The sequence below is a fragment of the Hemiscyllium ocellatum genome, chromosome 10 (assembly GCF_020745735.1).
Source record: "Hemiscyllium ocellatum isolate sHemOce1 chromosome 10, sHemOce1.pat.X.cur, whole genome shotgun sequence".
Classification (NCBI taxonomy): domain Eukaryota; kingdom Metazoa; phylum Chordata; class Chondrichthyes; order Orectolobiformes; family Hemiscylliidae; genus Hemiscyllium; species Hemiscyllium ocellatum.
In genome coordinates this window covers 58,188,986-58,210,990 of record NC_083410.1, presented here as the reverse complement: position 1 = coordinate 58,210,990, position 22,005 = coordinate 58,188,986, and the positions used below count along the sequence as shown (strand labels likewise).

General features: G+C 40.8%; 1 protein-coding gene across 2 annotated transcripts in view; it reads left to right on the top strand.

The window, feature by feature from the left end:
- Positions 1-22,005, top strand: part of mtif2 (mitochondrial translational initiation factor 2) — a 55,828-nt gene that overhangs the window by 21,052 nt on the left and 12,771 nt on the right. For both annotated transcript variants that reach the window (XM_060831515.1, XM_060831516.1), the window contains 3 exons: positions 503-663; positions 13,997-14,173; positions 15,006-15,145. In XM_060831515.1, the coding sequence (XP_060687498.1) occupies positions 503-663; positions 13,997-14,173; positions 15,006-15,145 (478 nt within the window). The remainder of the gene's footprint in view (positions 1-502; positions 664-13,996; positions 14,174-15,005; positions 15,146-22,005) is intronic.

The window sequence follows — 22,005 nt, the reverse complement described above, 5'->3', positions numbered from 1 at the left end:
GTAATGGCAAAGAGTGGCTACTATGAGGTCTCTTTGAAAACAAAAGTCCTGCCTTCACACTGAGGGGACTCATAATCATGTTGTCTGGTACTACAACAATGCTAAATGTTATTAATTTGGAACAAGGAATGCTTCAAGAAACTCAATGTTCTAAGTTGCTGCAAACGATCAGCAGCAGTCGAACTGTATTCCATTGCCATTTACAAACTAAATTAAAAGCAAAGAACTGCAAATACTGAAAATCAGAAATAAAAAATAAAATGCTGGAATAACTCCATGGTTCTGAGAGTGCCTATGACGAAAGAAATAGAGTCAACATTTCAAGCCCAATGCAACTCCCTTTCAGAGTGTGACCTAAATCATCATTCTTTCTGGAAATTTGTGCCCTACACCAGAGGGAAAAATATTGAATGTTCTAATTTTTCAAGGTTTTTTTTCAGAATGAGAACTGCTGAGAAATTGGTTAACGAAACATGACATTCTTTATGTATTTCTCTTTAAGGCCACCTTCAGATCCAGCTATGTTGGTTCCCAGGTCACCAGTGGTTACTATAATGGGTCATGTTGATCATGGAAAAACAACATTACTTGACAGTTTGAGGAAAACCCAGGTTGCAAGTATGGAAGCAGGAGGTATCACTCAACATATTGGAGCATTTCTTGGTATGTCTTGCATGCTTCTGTATACATGTCAGTATTATACCCGATAAATAATATTTTAATTAATCACAGGTTTTAAAAGGTATGCTGAATATATTTTCAGGAAAGTTTTATTTTGTTGAAGGTGTGCTTCTCTTGTTTTTTTTTGACATTCATTGGAATGTACGTAATGTGTCAGCTTTTTAATCATAGTCGTATTTTCCGAAAATATCATCCCTTAAATTTTGCTTTTCTGTTATTATCTGTCTATATGTTATAGCTCTGCTGTAATTGTGACGATTGAAGTCAGTCCACAATCCACTGATTGGATAAACTGCTTATTATCCATCATTTTCATTCAAATGGGAATTTCCTCAGTTCCTTGAAATGGATCTGAAGATGGGGTACAGGGAATTTTAAGGAAGTAAGCATTTGGTCAGTGTACTAAGTTCCCACTTCTGACAGATCATGCTAGAACCACTGGTAACAACCCATGTGTCTATGATAGTCAACCCGTTTAAGGAAGTTAAGGGATTCTTTTATCATTTTGTTTCCGCAACAAAGCAATTCTGCCTGTATAGCCCCCTGTCACCCCAGCACCCCATCACCTCAAGAGGAAATGACTACACAGTTAGAGATTAGAAGCACATTAGGTCTTGAGACCTTTTGATATTTATCGACAAAAAATGAGAAAGCCAATGCATTTCTATGTCAGAGGCTTGCCACAGTGTAAGGAACTCCTGAGGGACTAATGTCTCTTATTGTACAAAGACTGATGCTATACCAGCTACTGTCTTGATAGTATTGATATCTCTGTTACTCCCCTCCTGGGTCTCAGTAGCAGTATTTCGTGATGGTTGCTGACATTGTTCACATTGTATCCATCTTTTGTCTTCAGAGCTTGTCTCATACACTTTTGGACGGTGTTCCCAGAGGTGGGTGCTTAATTGGTCACGATATTGTGCCTGAAAATCTGCTACTCCTGTGCATTGTGCCAAGACCTGAAAATTGCCTGAAGCCCAGAATTGTTCAAATCATTCACAGTCCAAAAGATTTAGCCAAATGCCATTTAAGAAGATTCCTGATATGTATTTTTTCCTATTCTAATGCTTAAACTAGAAAGATTGAAATTTATATCTAAATTTTCCAGAACACCTCTCCTCCTTCAATTATATGAAGCTTGTCACAGAGTTTTAGTGTAACTCTAGGATAAACTTAACCAGTGAAAATTCAACCACAATCTGTTTTCAGGTTCATGCCTGCTTTGATTAAATTCCATAGTCTCGCATGTATGTTATTGCCTGAAGACATTACCCCATTATTAATGCAAAAGATCTTGATTTTACACAGCAACTCATTTGTTGCTTCCATAATTGCTCCTCTGATTCACATACAATGAGTTATTTTTAAATGTTGCGATAGTTTGTAAAATGAAGTTAGATGCATGTGTGACTTGGTGCTGATAAATGTTAAGTGATCCCAATAATCCTTATACTTAATATGAATGCAAACAATAGTCAACAAACCATGTACATTTTTCTACAAAGTAGTTTCTCCTGAATTATGTAATCTCTAATTGAAACTGATCATCATAATGTTACTAAACATAAAATGTATGGAAGTAAGCTCTGGTAAGTTTATTATAAAAATGACCACAAGGAGCCTAAAGGAGTTTGATCTAAAATTAAATATGCACATTCAGACCTGTTGAGTTGCATTTGAGCCCACCAGTTCTTTTTGCACTTTTCTTCCTTCCTGTTATTTTTTTCCTCTCTACATATCATGAGAAATGCAGGGTTACGGGGATAGGGTGGGTCTGGATGGGATGTTCTTCAGAGGGTCAATCTGGATCGATGGGCCAAATGGCTTGCTTCCACACTGTAGGGATTGTATGAATGCAGGGATCAGTACTAAGTCTCATGTTTCTCGTGATTGAGATGAATAAATCAGAGTATAAATCATTTCCCCTAGATTTAAAAACCTCAGATATAGAACTTAGCTGAGTGATTGATAAGGAAGATAATTGTAAACTATAAAAAGATATTGGTGCATTGGTAGGATGGGTAGGTAAGCAGCAAATATAATTCAAATATGTATAAGAGTGAAGTTACGTATTTGGGGAAGATACACAAAGCAAAGGAGTACACGTTGTCTGGTTGAATACTGAGGACTGTAGAGGAATAAAGGGAACTTAGATGAGACATCAGTTCATGTCCACAGATATTGATGGTGACAGAATAGGTAAATAAGGTAGTTAAGAATTTACTAAAGCATAAGTATAAGAACAGGCAGATCATGGTGAAACTGTGAAAGAAAGGAATAGTCAAAGCATAGTGGGAGCTCTGTTTTGGTTACTGAGTTACAGGGTGAATGTTCCCATGAAAGAGATACAGAGAAGATTGTCAAAAATGGAGAATTTTAGCTATCAGAAGAGATTGGATAGATTTTTGTTTGGAACAGAGGAAGGAGAGAAGGCATTTTAATTGAAGTACATAAAATTGAAAGGCCTGGATAGATTGGATACAAATAAGCCATTTCTCTTAGTTGGCATAGATTTAAAGTAACTGGCAAAGAATTAAAGGAGAAATGAGATATTTATTTTGGCAAAGAGGATATTGGGAGATGGCACACTGTCTGAAAGCTTGTTGGAGGCAGAAACTGTCATCACATTTTAAAAACATTTTGGTCTGCATTTGATCAACTTTAACCTATAGGGATATGAACCACGAGTTGGAAAATGGAATTATGCTGGAAAGCTCTTTTTTGACAGACTTGCTAGCCTTAATTACCTTTTATTCCATAAATTTTCTGTTTCTATCCTTCCTGTCATGCCTCTTTTATTTTTTTCCATTTGAGTGCTCTACCTTCCCACATCCCTCATAAAATTACAGCAGTAAACACAAGGCTATTGCCGTCATTGGTTTGACTTTGATTTGTTTAATTGCTGTCATATGTACCAAGATAGTAAAATGTATTGTGTTATGTGCTAACCAGACAAATCATATCTTATATAAGTTCATCAGGGTAATAAGAACACAATGCAGAATGTAATGTTCCAGAAGCTTTGTAATCTTCTGCTGCTATTCCAGGCTTGACTGTCTCCTTGATAAGCCCACAACTTTCTACAGTGCCTTTCCTGGCACCTTCTAAAGGCCTCATTGAGGCATATTGTCATATCCAACTCAAGTCAGCCATCCTCCTGCACAGTTTGCCCTGTAGTTGCTCTCTAGCCAATCTTTTCTTTGTCCAACTTATTCCTTTCATTGCTGACCCTGTGGATTCTGTCAGTGGATAAACTCTGACCAAATATTCCTTAAGAGTGTTTGTTCACTTGTGAACAAGGCTCTTGCCATCAGTGGTTTGATTTTGGTTTGATTTATTGCTATCACATGTACTGAGATAGTAAAAAGTATTGTGTTGCATGCTAACCAGACAAACCGTACCTTACATAAGTTCATTAGGGTAGTAGAACACAATGCAGAATACAGTGTTACAGAGAAGGTGCAGAGAAAGATCAACTCTAAGAGGTCAATTCATAAGTCTGACAAAAGCAGGAAGAAACTGTGTTTTCAAACTTGCATCTTCTGTCCAATGGAAGAAGGTAGAAGAGAGTATTACCAAGGTGGAAGAGGTCTTTGATTATGTTGACTGCTTTTTGGAGACAGGGGGAAGTGTAGGCAGAGTCGATGGAAGGAAGGCTGGCTTTTGTGATGTACTGGGCTGCTTTCACAACACTGTAATTTCTTACTGGCTTGGGCAGAGATTTACTATACCAAGCTGTAATGCATCCTGATAGGAGACTTTCCATGGTGCATCTATAAAAATTGGTAAGAATCATTGTAGACATGCCAAATTTCCTTAGCCTTCTGAGAATGTAGAGGCATTGGTGTACCTTTTTGACTGTAGCATTGACTTGGATGGACCAGGATAGATCATTGATATTTACTTTTAGGAATTGAAGATCCCAAACACCTCCACCTCAGCACCATTGATAGATAGAATTGTATCTTCCACACTGTTTCGTGAAGTTGATGACCAGTTCTTTCGTTTTTCTGTCATTGAAGGTGATATTGTTGTCTTTACACAATGCCCTAAGCTGTATATTCCTTTTGTGAACTGTTCTGATCATCGTTTGAGATCCGACCCCATACAGTGATGTCGTCAGCAAATTTGTAAATGGAGTTAGAGCTGAATTTGGCCACAAAGTTGCAAGTATAGTAAGGGGCTGAGTACACAGCCTTATGGGGCACCAGTGTTGAGCTTTATTGTGGAGGTGGTGTTGTTACCTATCCTTATAGACCGTGGTCTGCAGGTCAGGGAGTCAAGGATCCAGTTGCAGAGGGGGAAGCAGAGTCCTAGGTCACAGAGTTTAGTGACAAGTTTTGTTGGAATTATGGTGTTGAAGACAGAGCTAAAGTAAATAAATAGGAGTCTGATATTTCAGATTAGACTAGATTCCCTACAGATTAGATTCCCTACAATGTGGAAACAGGCCCTTTGGCCCAACCAGTCCACACTGACTCTCCGAAGAGTAACCCACCCAGACCCATTTCCCTCCAACTAATGCATCTAACACTATGGGCAATTTAGCATGGCCAATTCACCTGACCCGCACATCTTTGGAGAGGAAACTGGAGCACCCGGAGGAAACCCACGCAGACACGGGGAGAATGTGCAAACTCCACACAGACAGTCACCCGAGGCTGGAATCGAACCTGGAACCTTGATGCTGTGAGGCAGCAGTGCTAACCACTGAGCCACCATGCTGCTGTGTCCTTGTTATCCAGATGTTCCAGGGATGAGTGTACGGCCAGGGAGATCGCGTCTGCTGTGGACCTGTTGTGATGATAGTTGAATTGTAGCGGATCAAGCCAATCTGGGAGGCTGGAGTTGATGTGGCCATTATTAACTCTGAAGCACTTCATAATGATGGATGTCGGGGCCGCTGGGCAGTAGACACTAAGACATTAAGGACCATGTGGAGACTCAACACGAAGACCTGATCAGATGAAAAACAAACCCTCAGAGTGCCCGAGGCCACAACCAGTGCCATTGGATGCACTCACTTAGTTTCCGGAATGGCAGACCATGCACTCTGAGTCCCAGGCCCAACCCAGAATCTGCCACTTAACCAATGAGTCTACAGTGGATGATTCAGTTAATACCATGGCTTTGACAGAAACCTGGCTAAGGAGCGATGAACCCTCTCTGTCTGCCCATCCCATCTACTATCCACCTTCTCTAGACATCAAAAGATCGAAAGAACTGTGGATGCTGGAAATCTGAAACCAAAATAGAAACAGCTGGGAAATCTCAGCAAATCTAGCAGTATCTGTGGCGAGAAATCAGAGTTAATGTTTCAGGTTCAGTGACGCTTTTTCAGAATTGAGCCTTCTTCAGAACTGCTCTGGAGAAGGGTCACTGGACCTGAAACGTTAACTCTGACTTCTCTCCACAGATGTTGCTAGACCTGCTGAGATTTTCCAGCTATTTATGTTTCTGTCCAGACATCATGTGGCTCTTATCAGTAAATTACTCCTTGTTTGCTCCAATTCACTGGCATGTATTCCTTCTTTTTGAATTTCATCTTGTTCCACCCTTTTCCTAAGTCCCTGCTATCTGCTACTCACCCAAATATCATAGGATATTACTTTTCAAGTTATATTCACAGCCTTCCTCATTCAACTTTGGTGATTTTAAACTTTATCTCAACTCTCTCAAAGAAGGATGAATTAGAAGGGTGTTTTGTAACCATATGTTTGAAAACTAATACTCTGCTTTCTGGTGATGTCGTATGGAGACAGCAGATAGGTGAGAATCTGAGATCAAGGATGTATCCTTGTAATTCACCAGATGCAACAACTTGGAAGGGAATTAAAGCCATTACAAGTCATGCTGCAAGAATGATCAGAATGGAAACGGGCAAGAGCAATCCCAATAGATGAATAAAAGTAGAGAATGTTAGAAGTGGATTGTGTGAAAGGCTGCGGAAGAGTAGGAATAGTTTACCTTTCTCACCGTTATGTAGTATGTTCTCTGTAACTTTGAGAAGAACTTATTTGGCTGCGGCAGAGATGAGATCTGATTTGATGGAGTCACCTATGGAGTTTCAGATATAGCTGGTGGCAACATATTCTTGGACTTCAGAGAAAAGAAAGGGAGTTTGGAGTCCAAGATGGAAGCTTATAAGGATGGTAGGATCAGGAGTTAGTTTCTTGAGAAAGATATTAAGGGCAAATTTAAAGGAGAGAGGAAAAGCACCGAGACAAAGAAAGTTTTTCATAATATCAGATAATATTGCAATCGGGAAAAGAAGTTGGGTGATGATCTGTTCAGTGAGAATACGGTCAAAGAGGCAGGAGGTAGACAACTTGGAGAATTTGTCATGGACAAGTTGAGTTCTGAGATGAGCATGAGGGAAGATAAGAGAAGAACTAGAGAAAATGTAAGCTTAGAGCTAATTATAAGGGGTGAGCAGTTGAGAAAATTTCAACCAATGAACTAATGGAAGGGAAGGAATTGGCAGAAGCTAATTATCAAGTAGTCTCAGGTTTAGTGGCAAAAGTCCATGGTGGAGGAGGGGGGCAGCAGTGTTGGGAGTGGTGTTTTAGGAGATGGGTTGCAGTATAGAAAGAAGCTGTTCCAAAATGATCTTGGAAGAGAGACAAGACCTTGATAGGTGGTGATTAGATTTCTGTGATGTGTCAGATCATGGTGCCAGCACCACCTCCTGCTGCATTCTTCTTTCACATTACAACTAGTGCAATAGCGTGATCTTTCAGTTGTTCTGTCCTTGAGAGTTTTTTAAAATTGCACTTTGGCTGTTTTTCCTGATTTTCTGTCCACAGATGCCCTACCAGGAGCAACGAGCTCCTGATGATATTGCTGCAGGGATCATTGGAATACACAAGCCTCTTGCTAAATCAAGGTGGCGATCCATGGAGAATTTCTCATTTCAAAATGCCTTCAGTGGCAGAGCAGCATTTCAGAACTGGAAGGAGTTTGCCTAGAATGCTTGTGGACTTAATTTCAGGGACATCAGAAGTTGTTCAACTCTCTTTCCATTGAATCCATAGGATTCAATGGAAACATTTCTAATGGAATTTTCTAGGTCTCAGCCCATACTTGAAGTTGTCAAAACAAAACTTGTGTATCAACAGACGTCTGCTTTGTGAAATATTCCACCTCCCACTGGGATGCAGCAAGAGAGTTGGAATATCAAGCAGTACCAAAAAAACTGGATACGAAATTGGAAGAGGAGAACATCTGAGAGAAGAGAATTTAAATGGAGGAGCATTGATATTAGGGAGTGTCAGGAGAGGTAAAGAGAAAAGTAGTCATCAAAAAGAAAAAGTGTGGAAACAGAGTGATGATCTCAGGTCTGGAGAGCAGTCAAAATGTGCATGCAAGAGGACACTGGAAAATTTGAGTCTATGTGAATAAACTTTACCCTTGCATGTATATTTTTTAAACAGATCTGGCATTTCCTCCTTCTCCAACCTCTGAACATCTTGTACACTCTCAGGCAGTTGTCTAACTTCCCTTTTGCTTTTTGTTACCAGTCCAATAACACTTCCAGGCATGTCTGGTTTTCCTGCATCTAGCTTTCCCCTAGCCCATCAACACTGTGATTTCGTGTGGCCCACATTATTACAATGAAAGCACCAGAGCTTTTTAACTTCTTCGTCCCCCTCACTGGTTTCTTTTTTACCCTTTGGTAAGTTATCCTTATGATCTTTGCTGAGATCTACCTTTCCCTTTCCACGTGAGGATTTGTCTTTGCCCCCAATTTCTACCTCTCGTGGACTGAAATTGATTCTGGAAGCCAAACTGAGTTTTATGAACTAGCTTATAATCATCAGCCACTTCAACTGCTCACCTTGTTGTTTTAACTCTCTGCTCTTCCACATGAGTTCATTCTACTTCAGGCAGTGATTTTTTTGAATTCCTCCAAAACAATCACTTCTATAAAGGCATCATAGGTTTACTTGATTTTTAAAACTCTTATCCATCTTTCGAAATTACTGTTTGATCCTTTCAAACCCAATCTCGGCTTAACCAGGATCCATCCTTAGATTCCTGAAACATTATCTATAGGCTTCTGGTACAAGCTCATGTGCACTTAAAATGGCTTTTTTCACCTCATACTCCCCAGATTCCTCCTCTGATAGTGATGCGAATACCTCACCAGCCCCACCGACAAGTTTTGTTTGGATCAACAAAACCCACATTGCCACTGGCTACTGCATTTGTTTAGCCACCTTTTCAAATGAGATGAAAAAGGCTTCCACATCCTTCTCATCAAATTTAGGCAATGCTTGAACATACTTAAACAGTTTCTCACTAGGCTTCTGATTACCAGGAGCTTGCTCATCCTCACTCTCTTCCTCACTAAACCTACCCTCAGCCTTTATCTCCAGCCTTTTAAGCTGACTTTCCTTTTTAAGTGTCAGTTTTTGAAGTTCAAAAGGTCTCTCTTTTTCCCTCTCTTCTGCTGCCCTCTCTTTTTCTCTCTGTTCTGCTGCTCTTTCTTTTTCCCTCTCTTCTGCTTTTAATTGTAACTTAAATTATTCCATTTCTGCTGCCCTTTCCTTATCTCTTGTCTCTAACTCAAGCTGCTTCATTTGCAATTGAATTCTGGCTATCTCTATAGATTCTGATGATTTCTCCATCAAGTTTAAATGCTGAGCTACTGCTGTAATTATTTCTCCTTACCTCACAGAAGCAGGCAGTTCCAATTCCAGTTTCTCTGCTAATTCCTGCAGCTTGGGTTTTGTTCACTTTTTGCAAAACTTCCCAAAGTCACTGCATCCACATCCAGAAAACTTCTGGCAACTGAAAGAGCCATTACTATTCCAAGCTTTGTCTACCCAACCAAACCAACACCCAATAAAAACACTAGCACCTACTACTCGCTGTTTAAAATCCCACAAAGAGCCCCCAGTCTGTTATGGACTAGGCCACATCACTCAAAACATTCTTAACCAGGCAGCCCAGACCATAACTTTGTAAATTGTTTTGTTAAGGGTACAGTGAAAATTACCTGGATTAAGTTAGTGAGGTTGATTGCCAGGTTTAAAACAGATAAAAATGTTATTCACAAAACTACACAATGAAACACAAAGAACAGAATAAAGAACCCCTACAGAACTCAGTCTATCCAAACTGGACTTAAGTGTGCTGTTCTGAATATACACAACAGTCCCAATAAACAAGCATCCTTTAAAACCCAGTACAAAAAAGGGTCAGATGCTTACAGGTTGAATTTAGAAGCGCAGAAGAGATAATTTCCACACACTCATTGTTGAACCCCCAACCAATTCTGGTCTGAACTAAACTGCTCAGCTCAGCTAGAGAGCTGATCAGTCCCCTTTCTTTATACAGGTCGCTTCTAAAATATGACAACTTTGGCCCCTGAAGTTTCATCTGTTTACATATAAACAAAAAGGTGTCTCAATACCGTTTAATCTTTGTACCAAACCAGACTAATCAGAACCTGGCCTGGTTTATTACCCCTCCTACAAAAATCAAGGACAGAGTATTGTTGAGCCAAGGAACAGTTTTTAGAAAAAAAGGACTAGCTTTGTGACAGGTAAATTATTTTCCATTCTCCCCAACCTGCCATCAGCCTTGCACAGAGGTGACCATAACACTCTTCTTTGAAACCCAGCTAAGTAAACTTAAGCTTATCTGGTTCCAATTTTACCAATTCAATTGCAGTGTGAAAATTGCTTGCTATACTTTTCTTTCTGTTCCCATACAGTTATCTATGGCTCCCCCACAGGTCTAACCTTGGGTCCCTCTTATTTTACATTCACGTGCTGTTCTGCAGTATGACGGACGAAATGGGCCTTGACCCATTCTTTAATTTTAACATCATCCAAAAACAAATCCGGTTCCACAAGTATGTTGAGAATTCCTATCTCTATTGGATCACCACATCCCTTGATCCCTGTGTTGTTTCTAAGTTGTAAAAATTGTTTGTATAACATCTGCCACTGGATGAACAGGAATTTTCTCTCAGCCATTCTACACAGGGCAGTCTGTTCCTTAGCTGTTAACTCCACTTTCTACTGGCAACTCAAGACAATTTTTTGCAATCCTTGTTTATTATATTTAACCCCATGATGAGCTTCGAACCATAAATCTGTGCCTTCACCGAGGCCATCTACTTCCATCTCCCTAACATTGCCCATTTCCATCCCTGTTTCAGTTCACCTGTTGCTAAAATTCTCCTTCGTACCTTGTTATCTCTGGACTATTCCAATGCAGCCCTGGCTGGACTCTCAACTTCCATGAGTTTAAACTCATCCAAAATTCTGTCCATATCCTGATTTGCACCAAAGGCCTTTCACCCATTACTCCTGCACCTGTTTACTTAATTGCATAAGGTTAAGCAATGCCCCAGTGTTAAAATTCTGAACCATGTTTGTAAATCTTTTGATGACCTTGCTACTTCCTATCTCTTTAACTCCCTCCAAGATATTTGTGCCCCTTCAATTTTGGTCTGAGCATCGCTGGTTTTAACATTTCCATAATTTGTAGCCATCCCTTCACAATGCTTCTAACAATGGAATTCCTTCACCTTAAGCGTCTCTTCCTCTTTTTATCCTAGTGCTTTCTTAAAACCAATTCATCTGCCCCAAAATGCCTCTAGGTCACTCACCAATCAACCCCACCATCCCGTGGCCAAACATTTCAACTCCCCCTCCCACTCTGCCAAGAATATGCTGGTCCTGGGCCTCCTCCATCGCCACTCCCTCACCACCTGACACCTGGAGGAAGAATGCCTCATCTTCCACCTCCGGGCATCAATGTGGACTTCACCAGTTTCCTCATTTCCCCTCCCCCCATCTTCGCCCAATTCCAACCTTCCAGTTCAGCACCGTCCTCATGAACTGTCCTACCTGCCAATCTTCCTTTCCACTTATCCGCTCCACCTTCATCCCCACCTACAACTACCTATTGCATTCTTAGCTACTTTCTACCAACCCCACCCACTCCCATTTATCTCTCCACCCCAGAGGCTCCTGGCCTCATTCCTGATGAAGGGCTCCTGCCCAAAACATCAATATTCCTGCTCCTCAGATGCGCCCTGACCTGCTGTGCTTTTCAAGCACCACGCTAATCTTGTAGTGAATTGGTGTCAGTTTTTGTTTTTTAACACCACTGAAATCCCTAAAAACATTCCACTGTATTAAAAATATTGATAATAGCAAGTTGTTGTTACATTCCAAATGGTCCCTGTGAGATTCCATAATGAAGAAGTTCTGCTTAACAAAAAAAAACGGTTTTTTTTGGTGTGTGTGTAATTTGAGCCATGAGCTAAGTTACATTCTCTCAAATCATCTCTTGAAAATAATTTTGCAAACAAGTCATTAATTAATGGCATGCATCCTTTTTAGAAAGGATTCTTTCTCTTCTTTCCTGACATAAAAGTGTCACTGTGTAGGCTAACATATATTGTCCATCTCTAATTGGAAAGGCCACCTTCCTGAACTGCTATATTTGATGTGTAATTGCTCTACAGTGATGTTAGGAAGGGAATTCCAGGATGTTGATGCAGTAACAGCGAACGGATATAGTTCCAAGTCACCGTGGTGTGGCTTGGAGGGGTACTTACAAATCATTGTAGTCACTCACAACTGATGATCTTGTCTTTCTGAGCAGTGGTAGACCTCAAAGGTTTGGAAGGTGCTGTTAAAGAAGTTGTTGCAGTGCATCTTGTAGATGATGCACACTTCTACCACTATGCATCAGTGCGAGAGGGAGTGAGTGTTTCAGTAGTGGATGGGGTCAAAATCAAGCAAGATGGTGTGCTACCTTCTTGAACAGCAGCAGTCCATTGTGTATAGTTATACCCAAAATGGTTTTAGGGAGATAGTTCCAGGATTTTGACCCAGTGAGACTGAAAGGGCAGAGAAACATTTACAAATCTGGGTAGTGAGCACTTGGAGGGGAATATGCAGGTAATATTCCCATGTATCTGCTGCCCTTGTCATTCTAGATGGTAATGGTCATGTGTTTTGAAGAGGCTGTCAAAGGAGCCTTGGTGAATTTCTGCACTGCATCTTGAAGATAGCACATGTTGCAGATACTGGATGTCAGTGGTGAAGGGACAAAATGTTTGTAAGATGTGGTGCCAATTAAGCAAGTTGATTTGTCTTGGATAGTGTCAAGCTTCTTGAGTGTTGGTTGGAACTGTACTCATCCAGGCAAGTGGGAAGCATTTCGTCACTCCTGACTTGTGTCTTGTAGATGGTGGACAGACTTAGGACTTTGTAGCTAAATACTCATATGACCAGGCCAGTTCAGTTTCTGCTCATTGGTAAACTCCAGGATGTCGATAGTGGGGCATTCAGTGATAGTGATGTTACTAAATATCAAGGGATGATAGTTAGATTCTCTCTTGTTGTAAATGATCATTGCCTGGCATCTATGAGTTGTAAATATTAGTTATCACTTGTCATCCCAAGCCTGGATATTGTACAGTTCTTGCTGTATTTGAACATGGACTACTTCAGCATCTGCTGAACATTGTGCAGTCATGTGGCCTTGATGTCAAAAACAATGGCTCTCACCTCTTGCATTCAACTCTTTTGTCCAAGTTGGACCAAGGCTATAAGGAAATCAGGAGCTTAGTATCCTGATCAAACCCAAACTGAGCTTTTATGAGCAAGTTATTGTTAAGCGACTGGTGCTTGAGAGCACTGTTGATGACACTATCACTTTATGAATGATTGAGACTAGACTGTTGGGGAGGTAATCACTCAAGTTGGAATTGTCCTGTTTTTGTGTACAAGACATATTTGATTATTGACAGTATAGTTGAAGGTCACATTTAACAACCACAAGCATCTTCCTCTGAGCTAAATATGCTTCCAGCTAGTAAAGACTTGTCAACTGATTCCCATTGGCTGTAATGGGGTCAGGAGCTGAGTGGCACTGGCAGAACCCAAAATGAACATCAATGAGTAGGTTATTGCTGACTAAGTGCCACTTGATATCACTGTCAATGACCCCTTTCAGAACTTTGCTAATGATCAAGATGAGGCAGTAATTGGATGGATTTGTCTGGAATTTTTGTGTGTGTACTTCAGTAAATTTTAACCAAAATTTCTTATGTGATTGTGCATTTAAAGAATATGAAGCATACCAAAACATTTAGACTTTTTGTACAATAAAACTCTCTGAAAGATGCCACACTTATTCTGGAGTTTAACTAAAGCATGAATGTTTGTTCTTCTAATTTCTATAGTATTCACTTCTTTATTATAAAAGTCTACCAGTGCCTTCCTGATAACAAACCATTTTTTGTTTGCATTTCTCAACTGAAATGTTTTATTTGATTACACAGTGCACTTACCATCTGGTGAAAAGATAACCTTTCTAGATACACCAGGCCATGCTGCCTTTTCCGCAATGAGAGCCCGTGGTGCTAATGTGACAGACATTGTGATACTGGTGGTTGCTGCAGATGATGGAGTAATGGAGCAAACCGTAGAATCAATTCAACATGCTAAAAATGCTAATGGTAAGTTCAAATCTAGAATTGTGCAGATTTCAGAAACTAGTGTGTGTCACTTGTCAGTGGATGCTTCATGTTTCTTTTCCTTCAGTCGCAGGAAGTGGCTAATATCATTTGCTTATATTGTCATGAAGGTAGTGTGGTTACTTTTAGAGTTTGTTTTGTGTAATTAAGAGTCTTGCTTGGCATATCAAAGGGTATAAACAATCAACATATTGTCTAGAACCAGAATCAAATGCCAGCACAGATAGGCATAACAGGTTTCCTTCCCTGAGACACATTAATGTTTTCCATCCCAATTACATTGCAGGTAATTGTTGTCTGATGCCAGCCTATGAATTATCACCTAAATAATGCTTTCAGTTTCACAGTTTATCATGATGGTATTTTAACTCAAAATCTCTGATACTGCAAACGTTACATCATTGTGCACCAGAAATATTGGAGAAGGGTAGCATTTGGCAGTTTATTCACTCTTTTGAAAATCACAAAATCTTACAAGTATCTTTTAACAAATGAATTAAAATCGCCACTTCCTCTCTTGAAACACAGTAAAGATCAGCTGATTCTTTTGTTTAGCATTGCATGCAATCTGCTTCAGATCTAGTGTAAGTGCAACTTTAAAGTTTCAATCACCTGAGTCCTGATCTGGTGGCAATTCTACTGCAGTTAGCCAAACCAAGCTTTAAAAAGCTTAATTCTTTTCATGAATGTAAATGACTAAAGAGCTATGGAAATTGATTATTAAAAGTAGCTGATAATGAAAATGTTTTCAAATTTCTTTTACTATTGTACCACGTTATTTATTTCCATCTAATTTTAACTGTTCTCATTGCAGTTCCAATAATTCTTGCAGTAAACAAGTGTGACAAACCAGAATCAAATCATGAAAAAGTAAAAAAGGAGTTGTTAGCTTATGATGTGATTTGTGAAGAATATGGTGGTGATGTTCAGTCCATAAATATATCAGCCCTTAAGGTAATTTATTTTAATGGTATCCTTCATTCACTGCAGTTTCAATGTTGTAATTTTATCACATCTACCAAAAATGGAGTCATACAGCACAGAAAACAGGCCCTTCAGCCCAACATGTCTATGACGACTAATAAACACCAAACTACATTAACTCCATTTACCTGCACTTGGTCCATAGCCAACTATGCACTGGTATTTTAAGTATTTATCCAGATGCTTCTTAAATCTTGCAAGAGTACTTGCCTTCTCAGGGAGTACATTCCATAACTCAGGGAGCAGCAGAGCCTGTCAGGATACATGAGTACATGCTTTAAATTTCGTTTAGTTCCGTTTTTCCTTCAGCTCCTGGACGCAGTCAAAGGTCATGAGGTCACATATTTGAGCAGTTGCTTTACCCAAAAACTACTCAGGTAGTGTCTCCTACCCATCCTCCTCCTCAAACAAAAAAAAAGTTATGTGCATTGGTTGGTAAGGTGACTAGTGTTTTCTTTAGTGTTTGATTTGATTCCTTTGTTGGCAGTCTATTTGGGAATTTAGAATAGCTGGAATGTTCCTCCTGCAGTATGTGGAAGGTGAGAATCACTCTGGTGTCCCTCCTGACTTCATTTGTGAGAAGTGCACCCAACTCCAGCTCCTTGAGAGCCATGCTAGGGAACTGGAACTGGATGAACTTTGGGTCATTCAGGAGGCGGGAGGGGTTATTGAGAGGAGTTACGGTCAGGGGTAGGAAAGAGAACCGCAGGCAGTACAGGGATCTGCTCTGGTGGTTCCTCTCAACAACAAGTATACTGTTTTGGATACTATTGTGGGGGGCAACTTACCAGGGTAAGTAATGGGGCACAGGTTTCTGGTGCAGAGTCTGTCCCTGGTGCTCAGAGGGAAAGGGTGTGAAGATGAGCAGAGCTTTATTCACTGGGGACTCCATAGTTAGGGGGGCAGACAGGAGGTTTTGTGGGAACAACAGAGGCTTACGATTGGTGTGTTGTCTCCCAGGTACAGGGTTCGTGTTGTCAGGATCCTTCGGGGGAGGGGGAGCAGCCCCAAGTCATGGTCTACATAGACAACAACGACACAGGTAGGAAGAGAGACCGCGGTTTAAGGCAGAAATTCAGGGGGCTATGGTGGAAGCTTAGAGCTAGAACAAACAGAGTTGTTATCTCTGGTTTGTTTTGCATGCCACATGCTAGTGAAGCGAGGAACAGGGAGAGCGCAGTGCTGAACATGTGGCTGCAGGGATAGTGCAGGAGGGAGGATTTTGGATTGTTAGATAATTGGAATTCTTTCTGGGGAAGGTGGGACCTCTACAAAAAGGATGGTCTTCACCTGAACCAGAGGGGTACCAATATCCTGGAGGGACATTTGCTAATACATTTTGCGGGGTGGGGGAGGGTTAAACTATTGTATCAGGGGGATGGGAATGTGAATTATAGGTCCAGTGTACAGGAGGTTCAGGGTAGTGAGGTCAGGGATAGGTTTACAAGGTTGCAAGAGGGCACCGGCAATCAGGATGTTGGTTTAAATGTGCGTACTTCAATGCCAGGAGCATCCAGAATAAGGTGGATGCTGGATGGGTTGCAGCATGGGTTGGTACCTGGGATTTCGATCTTGTGGCCATTTCAGAGACATGACTAGAGGAGGGACAGGAATGGTTGTTGCAGATTCCAGGATTTAGATGTTTCAGCAAGAATAAAGAAGATGGTAAAAGACCCAGGTGTGGCATTGTTAAACAAAGGTAATATTACAGCAGCTGAGGACTCATCCACTGAGGTAGATTTTTTTTTTAGATTACCTACAGTGTGGAAACAGGCCCTTCGGCCCAACAAGTCCACACCGACCCACTGAAGCGCAACCCACCCATAACCGTACACTTACTCCTTACCTAACACTACGGGCAATTTTTTTTTGCATCACCAATTCACCTGACCCGCACATCTTTGGACTGTGGGGGGAACCCAGAGTACCCGGAGGAAACCCACGCAGACACTGGGAGAACGTGCAAACTCCACACAGTCAGTCGCCTGAGGTGGGAATTGAACCCGGGTCTCTGGCGCTGTGAGGCAGCAGTGCTAACCACTGTGTCACCGTGCCGCTCACGGTGCTGAGGTTTGGGCTGAGGTTAGAAAAAGAAAGGAGGGGTCACCCACTGGGGGTTTTCTATAGGCCTCTGAATTGTTCCAGAGATGTAGAGGAAAGATAGCAAAGATGATTGACGATGGGAGTGAGAGTAACAGGGTAGTTTTTATGGGGGACTTTAATTTCCCCAATATTCAGTGGGAATACTATAGTTCAAATAGTTTAGATGGGTCAGTTTTTGTTCAATGTGTGCAGGAAGGTTTTCTGACACAGTATGCAGACAGGCCAACAAGGGGCTATGCCATTTTGAATTTGGTACTGGAGACTGGGGAATGAACCCTGCCAGGTGTTAGATTTGGAGGTAGGTGAGCACTTTGGCGATAGTGACCATAATTCGGTTATGTTTTCAATAGCAATGGACAGGGATAGGTATATACCCGCAGGGACAAAGGTACAAATGGGAGAAAGGCAATTATGATGCGATTAGGCAAGATTTAGGACGCATAGGATGGGAAAGGAAACTGGAGGGGTTGGACACTTTTGAAATGTGGACCTTATTCAAGGAACAGCTACTGCGGGTCCTTTGATAAGTATATGCCTATCAGGCAGGGAGGTAGTTGCCGAGAGAGGGAGCCATGGTTTACTAAAGAAGTTGAAGCTCTTGACAAGAGGAAGAGGAAGGCTTATGTGAGGATGAGGCATGAAGGCTTAGGTAGGGGGCTTGAAAAAGGTTAAAGAGAGGGTTAAGAAGAGCCAGGAAGGGACATGAGAAGTTGTAGGCGGATAGGATCAAGGAAAACCCTAAGACCTTGTATAGGTATGTCAGGAATAAAAGAATAAATGGACTAAAATTAGGGCCAATCAAAGATAGAAGTGAAAAGTTGTGTGTGGAATCTGAGGACATGGGGGAAGTGTTTAATGAATACTTTTCGTCAGTATTCACATTGGAAAAGGGCAATGTTAGTGAGAATACAGAGATACAGGCTACAAGATTAGATGGGATTGATGTTGACAAAGAGAAAGTTTTAGCAATTTTTGACCATCTGAAAATATATAAGACCACAGGGCTGGATGGAATTTATCCTCAGATTCTCTGGGAAGCCAGGGAGGAGATTGCAGACACTTTGGTTTTGATTTTTATGTCATCATTGTCAACAGGAGTAGTGCCAGAAAACTAGAGGTTAGCAAGTGTTGTTCCCTTGTTTAAAAAGAGGAGTTGGACCAACCCTGGTAATTATAGGCCAGTGAACTTTACTTCAGTTTTGAGTAAGGTGTTAGAAAAGGTTATAAGAGATAGGATTTATAATAATCTGCAAAGGAATAATTTAATTAGGGATAGTCAACAGAGTTTTATGAAGGTTAGGTCATGCCTCACTAACCTTATTGAGTTCTTCAAGAAAGTGACAAAAACAGGTGGATGAAGGTAAGGCCATTGTTGTGGTGTTTATGGAATTCAGTAAGGCGTTTGACAAGGTTCCACATGGTAGGCTATTGCACAAAATAAGGAGTTTTGGGATTGAAGGTGATCTAACAGTTTGGATCAGAAATTGGCTAGCTGAAAGAAGACAGAGGGTGGTGGTTGATGGGAAATGTTCATCTTGGAGCTCAGTTACCACTGGTGTGCGGAAGGATCTGTTTTGGGGCCACTGCTGTTTGTCATTTTTATAAATGATCTGAAGGTGGGCATAGAAGCATGGGTTAGTAAATTTGTAGGTGACACTAAGGTAGGCAGAGTTGTGGACAATGCCGAAGAAGGGACCTAAGGGGCAACTTTTTCACGCAGAGGGTGGTACATGTATGGACTGAGCTGCCAGAGGAAGTGGTGGAGGCTGGTACAATTGCAACATTTAAAAGGCATTTGGATGGATATATGAATAGGAAAGATTTGGAGGGATATGGGCCAGGTGCTGGCAGGTGGGACTAAATCGGGTTGGAATATCTGGTCAGCATGGACTGGTTGGACCAAAGGGTCTGTTTCCATGCAGTACATCTCTATGACTCTATGTTGTTGGTTATAGAGGGACATAGATAAGATGCAGAGGTGGGCTGAGAAGTGGCAAATAGAGTTTAATGTGGAAATGTGTGAGCTTGTTCACTTCGGAAGAAGTAACAGGCATGCAGAGTACTGGGCTAATGGTAAAATTCTTGGCAGTGCAGATGATCAGAGGGATATCAGTGTCCTAGTGCATAAATACCTGAAAGTTGCCACCCTGGTTGGTAGGGTTATTAACAAGGCATATGGTGTGTTGGTGTTTATTGGTAGGGGCATTGACCTTCGGAGTCACGAGGTAATTCTTCAGCTGCACAAGACACTGGTAAGGCCGCACCTGGAGTATTGCGTGCAGTTCTAGTCACTGCATTATCGGAAGGATGTGGAAGCTTTGGAAAGGCTTCAGGGGAGATTTACTAGGATGATGCCTGGTATGGAAGGAAGGTCTTACAAGGAAAGACTGAGGGAACTGAGGCAGTTTTTGTTGGAGAGAAGAAGGTTGGGAGGTGGCGTAATTATGGCATATAAGATAATCAGAGGATTAGATAGGGTGGATAGGAGAGTCTTTTTCCTTGGATGGTGAAGACTAACACAAGGGGACATAGCTTTAAATTGAGGGGTGATAGATTTAGTACAGATATTAGGGTAGTTCCTTTACTCAGATTGTAGTAGGAGCATGGATCAGCCTGTCTGCAACAGTAGTAGACTCGGCAATGTTTAGGGCATTTAAACGGGCATTGGACATATGGATAATAATGGAACGGTGTAGGTTAGATGGGCATCAGATTAATTTTGCAGGCCGGCGCAACATCGAGGGTCGAAGGGCCTGTACTGCGCTGTAACGTTGTATGTTCTATAATTTAGTACCTCACATACACACTCTCTCAAGCACGCACACACAGTATCTCGCTCATTCATTCTCACTATCTCTCTCACACACACACACACACACACTCACTTACATAAATACAAATCTATAAAAGATGCATATTTGAAGTATAATTTGCAGATACATTCTATTTTGTTCAAAAAGCAAACAATTTGTAGCCAGGCAGTCAATGTGGCATTTTATGAATTCCTACTTTGGAAATAAAACCAGTCTGACTTCAGGTTAGGACACAGCCGACTCTCAATAAGGCCTTACACCTAAAATGCATTGTCTGACCTAGATGTCATCTCTTTTATGCTGATAAAGCTTTAAGTTATCTCAGGACAGTGACTTGAAAGAAATTCTGGGATTTATATATCAATAGGAACCTGCATCTCCATTCTAACCTATTAAAGATTTAACATTCATCTAGGTTAGTATGTTATATTTGCATCAGTTGTATGACCGTTTGATCTTTAACTTATGAATTCTGTGTCTGATATATCCTCTTCACTAACACCTGAAGAAAGAGTGAGGCTCCGAAAGCTTGTGCTTTCAAATAAACCTGTTGAATTATGACGGGGTGTCATGTCGTTTTTGACTTTTCCTTACTGAACATCCAAAATGCATCACATCACACTTATTGGGATTAAATTCTATCTGCCATTATTCTGCCCAGTTTTTCAACCACTTGTTCAAAGTGGTTACATTCCCATGTTGGATTTCTTTAGTGCGGAACCATCAAAAAGGACAAAAGTGATGATTCACAACAAAGTCTTTGTTCAAGTTGTTACTATGAAACCAGAGTTAAAAATCACACAACACCAGTTTAAGGTCCAACAGGTTTTTTTGGGAACGCTAGCTTTCGGAGTGCTGCTCCTTCATCAGGTGGTTGTGAAGTATAAGATCGTAAGACATAGAATTTATAGCAAAAGTTTATAGTGTGATGTAACTGAAATTATACTTCGAAAAAGTCCTGGATTGTTTGTTAAGTCTCTCATCTTTTAGAATGACCATGTTGGTTTCAGTTCTTTAACACATAAATCGCAAAGCTTTTTTAAAAGTTACATTTAAACTTTTGCTATAAATTCTGTGTCTAATGATCTTATACTCCACAACTTCCTGATGAAGGAGCAACATTCCAAAAGCTAGTGCTTCCAATTAAACCTGTTGGACTATAACCTGGTGTTGTGTGATTTTTAACTTTGTACACCCCAGTCCAACACCGGCGTCTCCAAATCATACTATGAAACCAGCTGTTTATGAACACACGGAAACAGACGTGGAAAAAATAGCATAACAACATTTTTGAAAATTCTGGCTGTTTCCATTTTGAATGTTGCTCAGTAGCATTTTTAAATTAGGCCAAAGCTAGTAAAGGTATTTGGAGTAAGGGGATAAATTATAATTATTTTCCAGTTACTCAAACAATGTAACATTCATTCTTTGAAACAATCTCTAGTAAACAGAAGAGCATGTAATTCTGGCAGAAATAGTTCATTTCCTTTTAAGAATATAATATTGTCTATGTTCCTTTGAAAGGTAAACTGGATGCATTTTGGATTTAGAACACAAAATCTCTACAGTGTGGAAGCAGGCCATTCAGCCCTTTGAGTCCATACCAACCCTCCAAAGAGCATTCTACCCAGACCCAACCCCTATCCTATAATCCTGCATTTCCCATTGTTAATCCATTTTACCTACACAGCCCGGGACATTGTGGGTAATCCACCAAACCTGCACATGTTTGGGCTGTGGGAGGAAACCAGAGCACCCTGGGGAAACCCATGCAGACACTGGGAGAATGTGCAAATTACAGACAGTCACCCAAGTGTGGAATGGAACACAGGTCCCTGGTGCTGTGAGGTAGCTGTACTAACCACTGAGCCACATGCCGCCCCCAACCTGTGTTTATTAGTATACAGAACATGT